Raw genomic sequence first — 12,424 nt, 5'->3', positions numbered from 1 at the left:
TGTTATAATTACCTATTACTAACATTAAAAATTTTTAGGCTATGGCATAATTATTCTGAGGAACTACCTTCTGATAGGAATTTCCAATTCCTTCTATTTAATTATTACATTAATTCAAAAAAGGCCATTTTAAACATTTATCTTTTGATCTCTGATTGATGAAACCGTTGTGCTAGGTAATTTAAAATCTCTTGTTTGGGGTTTTAAAAAAATACATAATTTTAAGTTTTCAGAAGTTTCAGCTATTAGCAGATATGAGCCAAACATTAATAAATAATATTACCTTATATAACCTAACTGAATTTTGAAAGTTTTAGACCAGTGTCATATAAATGTGAACTTTGAAAAAAGACAGTTTTTAAAAAGAATTTCTGTAGTTCACGTGTGTTTTTTCTGATTCACTTTTTCACAGAGTAAATTTTACTCTCTCCTCCCCAAAAACACAATGGCACAAAACAGCTGAAAGTAATGATAGAGCAATAAGGTTTAAAGCCTCGATATTATTTAAAATAATATCTATCACTTAATGAATGTCTACTGTGTTTCATATACATTATAACATTGTACATAATTATATATATACAAAAACCTGAAGATGTATGTATTTAACATGTGAGGTCACTGAAGATTATGAAAGGTCAAGTAACATGCCCATGGTCACACAGTTAGAAAGTGAGACCTAAGTCTGTAAGTTTCTGAAGTCCAATCCTAAAGTCCTATGCAGGTGAGATGTGGAAGAATATCTGCTTTCATAAACATAATTACACCTCAGCTAATTTATTTATTTCACATTTAAGTAACCAGACTCTTAGAATATATATTAAAAGATCAGCAAAGAAGTTCTCAAACTGCAGAAAAGATGAGTCACATAATAAATTTTCAAAGACAAATTTTCATTTTCTCATTTTCATTTGCTGGGTGTTTGGTTTTTTGTTGTTGTTGTTTGTTACTATTAAATACTTCAGCATTCCTAAAAAAAACTTAGTTTTTTCAACAACAAAATGAAATATATAATCACTGAAATTAAGTTTGGCCTACACACTATTAAGCTGTGTAAATCTAAATTCTTTCTGACATTGTTTCCCATTTATTGAACATTTCTGACACTCACATCATCAACCCCACTTATAGCCTTGCTCCAGATTCTTTAATCTACCAAGTTCTGCTTGAGTATGAAGGAAAAAATTTGCCACAATGATATATTAAAGTATTTTGGGAACAGCCTGAAATATCACCCTATAAAAGTTACTCATTATGCAGTTTGAAGCACTACATATTAGGCTTCTACCAATGGCTTACTTCTGGAGCAATTCATCATCACTCTCCAGAGATTACTTACTCTAGAAAGCTGGTGATATAGTCTCGACTGCAGGCAGACCAGGAAAAAGGATTGGTATTTGCAGTAATGTGAGCTGCCATAAGTTTTGCTGCTTCATGACCTTTCGTCCCACAAGAATTTCCAATTCCATCATGGTTCATACCAAAACTGTTTTAATAAGGAAGAAACATAAGAAACATAAAAGAAAGAAATAAAAAAATAAATAAAACAAATGAACCCCCAATATATCCTTTATTTCCTTATTTGATCATTTGTTAGCCTTATCAACATATAGCTTCTATCAAGATCCTCTAAGGAAATACAGGATTAAAGTTAAGGAGACTACAGAATAATTCTATGATACAATTTATTTTTAAATCTCTTTAATTGATCATATACTTTCAAATATTACCTTACAGGATACAATCTTTCCTTGAACAGACAAGGAATATATATTAATCCTCACTTTATAGGTATGAAAAACTGAGATTTAGCAAAGATAAATGACCTATTAAAGATCATACAGTTAGTAAGTGTTAGTAGAACCTGCCTTTTAACATCCTAGAGGTCATGCTACCTCACTATGCTGAATCTAAAAGAGAATTATAAATATATAGTTATAATCTATTGAGTTCTAGGTTAAAGGTCAAATACAAAAATCATTTTTCTTATTAATATAGATAAAAGAGAATTCAATACATATGCAATTTATGTTTGTATGTGTATGTGTGTTTTCAAAACACCTTTTGAAAAATCTTGATACATTTAAGGATTATGATTATAGAGTTTTTCTTTACCTCGGTTTCCCTTCATTATTCAAAGCTTGTCTTTGCCATTTTCCCCCTGTGTCCTATAGCCATGCTTAGTGCTATTATCAATGTGATATAAAAACATATCTCAATGATAAATCATAAATTTTTTCTATAAATGATATGAATATGAATAAATTTTAGTCTTTCTCCACAGATAGCCAAAAGCTTTCACTATTAGTGAAAAAATAAAGTTATGTGTCCATTGTGACATCCTAATAAATATACCATGATATGTGTTCAAGGAAATAAGTAATTTGTGTGACAAGAGTATAAAACAGATGAGGACAGTTGTTGGAGAAAAAACTGGAAAGGTACTTGAGAAGAGAGAATTACAATAATTGAAAGTAAATAATAATTTTGGCAGTGCAGAGACACTGAAGATTTCTGAGCAAGAGCAACTTAAGATTTCAGAGCAGGGGACTATGGAATTGATCTGTATTTTAGACAGGTCATTATAGTAAGTCTATGGTGGAGACATTGGAGTGGGAAGAGAATGGAGGCAGGGAAAGCAGATGGAAGATCATTACCAATTGAGAAATGATGTAGATCTGAATAGGGCACTGGATAGAGAGGTGGGATTATATTTGAGATATGTTTAGGAAGCTGAATGAATTGGTCTTCATAAATACAATATAAAAGAGCCATAATAAAGATATATCATATGTGGGGCAAAGAGATGAAACTTGTAATTCATATGGAGGAACAAACATAAGCAAAGAAAGAGAAATATAGAAGAGTGTTTATCCAGAGCCCTAAATTAAAACACCAAGTAACCCACCAAAATAACCAAAAACTAAATACACCAGTATTTAGTCTTCTTATTTGACATCAACACACTGGAATCAGTCTCTTTGAATGATCTTCTAGGAACATGATGGTGGAGTTTACAGTTTATAGAATTAGATATAATTCTGTCAAAACAATCACCTGCAGAGTTACATAGAAAGCTCCGTAATGTAAATTTATAATTCAATAAACAATATTCTATACTTCTCTCAAAGGCTGATGCTATCATGTGAATACTACTATTATTCTTCTCAAATGATGATAGCTTTAAAAAAATTATTTCGTTTTGGCAGCAGCCTTACACATATGCCTGAGTCATATGAAGATAGGTATAGGCAGACACAGATGGTTTTAAGAAAATTATTTTAAAGATCTTCAAATTCCTTATGTATTCTTTTCTAAAAAAAAAAAAAGTCAAGCTTCTCCTTTTTATATCTTATTTCTCCTACTTTATAAAAGAAAAACTTATCCTTTACTCATCTATAATTTTACAATAGTTCATTGCCTTGGGGTCTAAAAATGTGGGTTTCAAGAAGAGACAATCAGAACCATTTTGTATCAGTGTTGAGAAAGAGAATGATTTTAATGATTGAATAACATGTAGTTTCTTGTTTTCATCAAGTTTACAAGAGAATAGAATCAAATTAACAGTCAATGGGTTGTTAAAATTTTTTTCTGATGCTAGATCACCATTGGTTATGTTCTGACAAATAATTCAAAAGGAGTTCAACGAACTGAGTGATATTTCTACAATAAACTCTTTTCATCTATTTATGTGAACAAATTTTCTCAGCATTCAAATCTATAAAAACAAAATCAAAGAGTCGAATTGATACTGAAATTCTGCCTCATTCTAGCAAGAGAAACAAATACAGCAATTGAAAAAATATAACTAAAGGCACATTTTCTATAAAATTTTATTTTTAGATTTTATTATTTATTAAAACATGTAATATGCACATGATTCTCTGATGAATAATTGGCTAACAATGATTGTAATGTAATGAATATATAGTCCAGAGACCATTTTTCCCTTTATTATTACAGGAAATTTTGTAAATGTAATTGCAATTTATATACATTTTTGTGATAGAGATATGATATAATTAAAATACTTTAAAGTATAAAAATATATTTTAAAATATATTAAGAAATATTAAAATATACATCAGGATAGATTCTGGTTGGGAAAGAAAGACTAAATATATTGAGTTAAAAGAGGGAAAAAATGATGTAAATTTTGACTATAAAACAAGAACCTGTTCACATATTTTTTAAATGCATAATGAAAGTCACCAAGATGCTATGGCATTTAGATTCAATTGATATATTTAAAAGAGGCATATAAAATTTTATTTTTTTACATGCTAATATTTACAGTGCTCTAGAAATTCTATCCTTTGCAATTAAAAGGTTGAGATTGTGTCATTTGTGACAACATGGAGGGTGGACCTAGAGGATATTATGTTAAGTGAAATAAGTCAGACTAAGAAAGACAAACACCATGATTTCACTTATATGTGGAATCTAAAAAAAACAAAATAAATAACAAACAAAAAGCAGAATCAGACCTATAAATACAAAGAACAAAGTGATGGTTGCCAAAGGGGTAGGGGTATGGGCAAAACAAGAGAAGGGGAGTGGGAAATACAGGCTTCCAGATATGGAATGAATAAATCAAGGGAACAAAAGGCACAGCATAGGGAATATACTCATATTGTAATAGAGTATGGTGTCAGATGGTAGCTATGCTTGAGTGAGCATAGCATAATGTAAAAACTTGTCAAATTACTATGTTGTACATCTGAAACTAATGTAACATCGTATGTCAACTATATTTGAATAAAAATTTTTTTAAAAAAATTCATGAATTCAAGTACATAAAGGAGGAAATCTTACAAGTTCTATTTCTACTAACAATCTTGAGGTGTCAAATGCAGATAGTTATCCTAAGGACTTAGGTTTCAGTTGTCTAGAAGAATGTATACTTTTGTAGCTTATATTTCAAATATAAGAAACCCCAAAAATGACCTGACCAATGTTAAGAAGTTCACTTACAGTGACACAAAGTAAAATGGGAGTTTACAACTGCTATTCATGACATCAACTTCAAAAGATCCCTCTAATAGGCTAATCAGGCTGAAGCAGAAGACATATATATATATATATCTTTATATATATATCTTTATTTATATCTTTATATATATATATATATATATATATGTAAAGATAAGTTCCCTCAGTCAGTCAGAGAAAGGCAAATACCATATGATTTCATCATTTATGGAATTTAAGAAATAAAACAGATGAACACAGGGGAAGGGGGAGAAAGAGAGAGGGAAGAAAACCGTAAGAGACTCTTAACGATAGAGAACAAACTGAGGGTTGATGGAGGGAGGTGGGCGGGGGATGGGCTAAATGGGTAATGAGTATTAAGGAGGTCACTTGTAGTGATGAGCACTGGGTGTTAGACATAAGTGATGAATCACTGAATTCTACACCTGAAACCAATTTTAACATATATATTAACTAACTAGAATTTAAATAAAAACTTGAAATAAAAAAATAAAATAAAATAAAGATAGGTTCCCTGCTGAGGAAAGTCTATCTCAGTGAAGAGTTGGTAAAAGAAGTGAAACTCATTAGTGATCAGAAAGAATAAACAAGAGTTCACATTAAAACCATCACACTGGCAAAGATTAGAATGTTACCTAGAACTAAGTATTGACAGTGGTCTAGAGAAACTGGGACCTTAGTGCCCAACAGTTGTACTGTGGTCAGGGTAGCTGTTCTGGAGAGCAATTCGGCAGGTCTTCGTCAAATTAAATAGGCAGATATTTTATGACCCAACAATTCTATTCTTGGATATGTATCCCAGGAATATTCCCAAAGGGAACATGTATGAGGATGTTCATGACAGAGTTATTTATGATAGCAAGTTGTTAAAGATAATCTAGGTGTCTGTCACTGGGGAATGGATAAGTAAATGTTGGCAGATGCATATTATGGGATACTAAGCAGAAATTGGAAGCAGCAAACAAGATAGATGTCTACATATAAATATGGGTGGATCTTAAAAACACTGAAAAAAATTAAGAGAAGTAAAAAGATCTATAGTATTATATTATATCATGTAAATACATAAGCAAAAATTAGATACACACTCAGATAACAAAGAAAGGTCAAGGAATTGTTCCAGATTAAAGACTAAAGAAAAATAACTAAATGCAATAGGAACTAGATTGGGGGCGGGGGGGATTATAAAAAACACTGCTGGGACAATTGATGAAATTTGAATACAGACTGCATATTCGATAATAGTATATCAATGTTAAATTTTCTAGTTTAATAATTATACTGTGGTACAGAAGATATTTTTTCACAGATACTGAAATATTTAGTGATAAGGCACAGTCTACAACTTATTCTCAAATAGTTGAGAAAAAAATACATGTACATATACAGAGAGATATAAAGCAAATGTTGCAAAATATTAACGGTATTTGAATCTCAGTAAAGAGCACATGGGAAATCTTTCTACTACATCAATTTTTCTGTAAGCTTGAAATTATTTCAAACTTAAAATATTAAAAAATAAACACATACATATACAATCTGTGATATTTTACAAAGATACATATGGATTCAAATATACATATCAAATTTATTAGAGTAGTTATCTATGGAAAAAAGAAAGTGGAGTGGGAAATGGGATTATAGAAACAAATACATATTTACATGTATTAAGTAAGAAGCGTCCTTGGTGGGACTGATAATGATGTTGTGCTAAGAACTAAGGATACATAGATAAATGATGATGATAGATAGATAGATATAAATAGGTCAATAAATGTAAAATAAACTCAACTCTCTGCTCTTGAGTTTCACAAATAATAATTAAAAAAAAGAATGAGAGCAAGAGCAAAAGAGTTTGGTAAACATAGGGCCCACCCCCATGAGTGAACAGTGGTAGCAAGACAACGCTTCCATGGTTGGTTTTATGTGTTCAATAAAACAGTTCAGATTACATAAAGGTAAAGATTCTCATTTGAGGAGGGTTTTATGAACAGATATTGGGAGAAAGATAGAGGCAGAGACACAGAGAGAGAGACTGACAGATTGGGAAACAGTCTCCCTTGGGCCTCTTGTGATTCTCCACATTTTGCTGGGTATTCCAAGTCTGCAAACTTTATGCTTTAACCAGGTCATTTCACAGGATAACTTTGAGAAATGAGGTAACATCCCCCCTGGACAAAAAGCAGGTTTACTTACTACTTGCTCTAAAAGTGGTAGATTCCCCAAGCTCAATGTTTCTCAGTTATGATGCAAACCCACTGTGTATGAAGCATTCATCTAGGCCATATTGTGTTGCCCCTGTGGGATTAGGGGCCAAGAGAAACCAAATAAATATGCTGATGCTTATGCTGTTTACTGTGCTGTAAGTAATAAAATCCTTTGTCTCTGACCCAAAAATTTCATGTCTTTTGCTAGCGTCCATTTGACAGCTATAGGCCAACTTATTAGCTTATAAGTAGGGTAAAGTTAAATCTCAAATCCAATGAGAGAGAAGACTGTAGTTGATGAGGATAACATACTCAATTATGAAAAGCTAAGTAATTCGGAAAGCAAATTACTTCAAATTAGTATTAATTTTTAAAAAACTGAAGCCCAAATTCTCAATAATATCTATTAAAACAAAGTGGGCTTTTTGTTTTGTTTTCTTCCTAGGAGGTAAATTGAATGTTGAAGATTTCATCTAAATCTCCCAGGAGATACAAGAAAAAGACCAGAAATTTCCTTTCTCATGTCTTATTATTTCTGTTCCTATCTCAAAAGTTTAAAGGACACATCTTATTTCTATACTGTTAAGTAAAAAGTTTCCTCCCTTTTTCTCTAAGATACCACCTAAAAGTAGTAAGGAAAGTAAGAAAAAGAAACAAAAATTCTGCATTTAATGAAATCTAGAAAACCTCTAAAACCATAAACCCACAACATTATAAGGAATGTGGAAGGATGACTGAATTCAGAAAATCAAAGATGAATGCAGCAAGACACATAGAGAGGACAACAATAACTGAAGATCTCAGCACAAAGAAGCAAGACCTATTTCTCCAAAGTTATGTGCAACAATCTGGGGGGTAAAACCAACAATACCTTCTTGTGAACAACTGGAGTAAGGGAACAAACTGTTGGAATATACACCCTTGTTCTAGTTGTCAGAAGAAGAGGGGGCTGGGCTTATTTGTATTGGAGTCACACAAATTAGATTTGCAGGAAGCAATCTGTCAGTAAGGAAAGGTAAAAGAGAGATTCTATCTTGCTAACAGTTTTATAAAGGAATACAGTGTTAAAGAACTTGAATCTCATACACTACTCTACATCACTAATAAATTCCTGATGAGAAAATAGCTCTGGCCCCTACCCATCATAAACCTTCTACAAATAGTTCATACAGAAAAATCTAACTCGTTCAAAGACGTGAGTCAAAAGGAACAAGAAGTGCGTACAAATATATTAAATAAATAAATAATCAGAACAGAAAAACACAAATAGGAGAAGGACACTTAGCAAAAAAAAAAAAAAATGTTGGTACAGTAAAGATAAAAAGTGGACACATATGAATTCAAACAAACTTAATGAAGCCATCATTTTATAAAAACAAGAATTTAATGCAGAGATACAAGCAATCAGGGAAGATATGGCAAGACGGGGGATGAAAACATGAACTATCTGAGGAAATAAGTGGGGGGAAAAGAAAATTATCACAGGAAAAAGGCCATGCTGAAGTAGCAAAAAATAAAATTAGGCAACTGCTAAAAGCATTTCTCACAGGAGTAAAAAGCAAGCAAAATGAAAACTGACAGAGTTTAAAAGGGTCAAAGAAATCCAACATATATATCATTGTTGTCCCCCCAGAAAAGAGCCAAAATATTAAAACAGAAATAAAAGTGATTATAAAAAATTCAAGAAAACTTCGGAGAAATAAAAATGGCTAAAATCTAATCAAAAGTGAACTATTTTATGTCTTAGGAAAAACTGACACAGAATGAGTTCACACAGAGCCACAGCTTAGTTAACTTACTGGACTTCAAAATTAAGATATATTTTGGGCATTTGGGGCAAAAGAACAAATTACCTATAATGGTAAAACAATCAGATTACCCTCAGATTTCGCCATGGTGACATTTAACACCACCTCACCACAGAGTAATGATTACCAAGAATCTTGGACTCAGCCAAATTGAGTATAAAAATCATTTTGAACAAAAACTCAAGGAATAGAGGTCTCATGAGTCATTCTTACAAAAACTACTACAAGATAAACCTCAGCTTGGTTTAAAAATAACATAAAAATTTAATGGCTTATTGACACTATTTGAGTTTCACAGCAGGCAATGCAGCCAACAAAATGAAATTTGTAACAATTAACTCTCTTGTCATACTTTCTAATGATATTTTTGATTTGTTGTTTTGTTTTGTGAGTTTAATTTTAGCCTCACACACATATTATATATATCATGCATACTTAAGAGAGAATCAAACATATTAACATTTTAAAGAATAATTATAAAGAGGGGCGCCTGGGTGGCTCAGCCGTTAAGCGTCTGCCTTCGGCTCAGGTCATGATCCCGGGGTCCTGGGATCGAGCCCCGCATCGGGCTCCCTGCTCGGCGGGAAGCCCTGCTTCTCTCTCTCCCACTCCCCCTGCTTGTGTTCCTGCTCTCGCTATCTCTCTCTGTGAAATAAACAAATAAAATCTTTAAAAAATAAAAAAATAATTATAAAGAAAAATCCACGTTATCCTTACTAAATTTAAGAAATAGAACGTTTTCAGAATAAAAGCTGCCTCTTGTGTTCACCTTCATAATCATATCCTTCTTCCTCCTCTAAGAGAGAACCATTATCCTGACTTTTGTGATAATCATTCCCTATGACACCTCTAAACAACGTATGTTAATTTTGCCTGGTTTTGAAATCCACAGAACTGAAGTCACACTGCAGATATCCTTTTATAACTTGCTTCTTTCATTCAACAATGTTTTTAGAGAATGTCATCTCTGCTGAGCTGTCTAATTGGACATTGTTCATTTTCATTTACAGGTTTCCATTTAAATGTACTATTTAATTATCCATTCTGTGGTGATGAATTTAGGATGGTTCCTATTATGGGGCTATTATAGACAATGCTGCTATGAGCCTTCTTGAATACATTCCCTGGTCATGTATGTAAGAGTATCTTCAGAACAGTTTTTAAACTTTTGGTCTGAGGATCTTTTACATTCTTAAAGATATTAGAGACCCCAAAGATCTTTTGTTTATGATGTTAAATGGAGTGATATTTATCATCTTAAAAATTAAAAATGAGAACATAAATAACTATTTTACTTAAAAACATCTTATTAAACAGAAGAATTTCAGTGAAAAGAGTAGTGTTGTTTAATTACGTTTTTGCTAATGTCTTTACTGTCTGGGTTACTCGAAAATAGCTGGGTTCTCATATCTGCTTCTTCATTCAATCTGTTGTGGTATTTTGTTTTGGTTGAAGTATAGAATGAAAATCTGACCTCACACTAATATGTAGGTGGAAAAGGGAAGAGCATTTTCACAGCACTTTCAGATAACTGTAGGGGTTTTTTAATACTATATTAAAACTTGACAAATAATTTTAATTTTTTTTAATTTTTTTTAAAGATTTTATTTATTTATTTGATAGAGCAAGTGACAGCACAAGCAGCGGGAACAGCAGAGGGAGAGGGAGAAGCAGACTCCCCGCTGAGCAGGGAGCCTGAAAACTTGACAAATAATTTTTAAAAGGTTAGTTGAAATATTTATTCTGAAACCGTATCAATGATCTTTTTAAATCTGGTTTTATTAATATCACCCAATCTCATCAGAAAAGTCTGAAAAAAGAAAAAAAGAAAAGTCTTTAAATATTAGGAAGTTGTCAAGTTTTAATGACAAATATAACTTTCCCTAAATTCTGATTTTTGCTCAAAAGTTCAAATTTTATCATTGGTAATAAACAGTGTAAGTTGTTTTCCTTGAATAATAAGCTCATTTGTTTATTTTTAAAGTGAATTTCTGCCAACTACCCATAGTTTCTCATTTCTTCTTTCAAATAAAAATTGTGTTCCAGGAAAAAAGCAGCTAGTTCATCTCAAACAATGGCACAAGTTCTTTTCTTTGTGACAACCATCAGACTAAGATATGGAGCAAAAAGTGCTTTACATACTTCCCATTTTGTGACACAGAATACTTTATAAAAGATATATATGTAAGGGTCATGCTTTAATAAAATCCATAATTTTTTTGTCTACATCAAGGACATTCTTAAGTAAAATTGACATGGCGGTAACAAATACAATGACTAACAGTATGGTTGCCTTGACTTATGCTAGGGTGCCAGCACTTATTCCCACACAGATTTTGCACAATCAGTGTAAAAACATCAACACAGTTTAGCTTTGCGCAGTAGCAGTATCGTAGCCAACGAGGTTTATCCAAGGCGCGATTATTGCTAATTAAAGGGGGGAAGAAAAGGCACATTAGGTCTTAGTGTTATGAAAATAGTTTTGATCCAAAAGTGCTTCAGAAATCCCAGGCATCGATGGATCACAATTTGAAAATCACTGCTTTAGGATATATGTGGAAAATAAATTGTTGGGTCATGACTTAGGTAAAATTTCAACTTTATTAGATAATGCTAAACACCTTTTCAAAGTGGTTACACCAAATTACATTCTTACCTGCAGTGCATAAGAATGCTGGTTGCACCACATCTCCACCAATAGTCAGTATTGCGGACTTTTAAATTTAGGCTAATCATGGTGGACATATTTGTGTTTCCTTGATTATTAATTAGGTTGAACATCTTTTTATATGCACATTGACCATTTGGATTTCTTCTTTTGTAAAATGTTCATGTACTTGTATATTAAATTTGCAGGAGTTGCTTATATCAGCTGCATGTCAGCTGCAAACAACTTTTTCCTAAACTGTGTCCTGTTTTTTCATTCTATGGTGTCTCTTAATTGGATTTTTAATTTTAATGTGGTTAAGTTGGTCAATCATAAACTTCATGGTTAGTGTTCTTTATGTCTTGTTGTCTTTGTTTTGTTTTGTTTTGTTTGTAAGAGTGCACACAATGGGGGAGAGGGGCAGAGAGAGGGCGAGAAAGAGAATCCCATGCAGGCTCCATGCTCAGTGCAGAGCCCGATGTGAGGCTTGATCTGACAACCTTGAGATCATGCCCTGAGCTGAAATCAAGAGTCAGACGCTTAACCAACTGAAACAGACAGGCATGCCCTTTATGTCTTGTTTTTTAAAAAAACATTTTTTAACCTAAGCTCATGGGGATTTTTTTCTATAATATGTTCTAAAACCTGTAATAGTTTGATTTGCTCATTTTTAGGTATTGTTGGATCCTACAGTAGGAGTATATTTAGTTTTGCTAGAAACTGCCAAACCATCTTCCAAAGCGACCGTAAATAAATCTTCAAGCCTAGGT

At 32.3% G+C, this 12,424-nt stretch overlaps 1 protein-coding gene and 1 pseudogene across 1 annotated transcript in view; one reads left to right on the top strand and one right to left on the bottom strand.

Moving 5' to 3' along the window:
• The window catches only part of ADAMTS6 (ADAM metallopeptidase with thrombospondin type 1 motif 6), a 287,534-nt gene that overhangs the window by 120,967 nt on the left and 154,143 nt on the right, over positions 1 to 12,424 (bottom strand). Inside the window, exon 9 of the mRNA XM_032404338.1 lies at positions 1,340 to 1,486. Coding sequence (XP_032260229.1) covers positions 1,340 to 1,486 — 147 coding nt within the window. The remainder of the gene's footprint in view (positions 1 to 1,339; positions 1,487 to 12,424) is intronic.
• LOC116632540 lies at positions 11,378 to 11,581 on the top strand (annotated as a pseudogene).

The sequence above is a fragment of the Phoca vitulina genome, unplaced genomic scaffold (assembly GCF_004348235.1).
Source record: "Phoca vitulina isolate PV1807 unplaced genomic scaffold, GSC_HSeal_1.0 scaffold6, whole genome shotgun sequence".
Lineage (NCBI taxonomy): Eukaryota > Metazoa > Chordata > Mammalia > Carnivora > Phocidae > Phoca > Phoca vitulina.
This window is presented reverse-complemented; position numbering and strand designations above follow the sequence as displayed.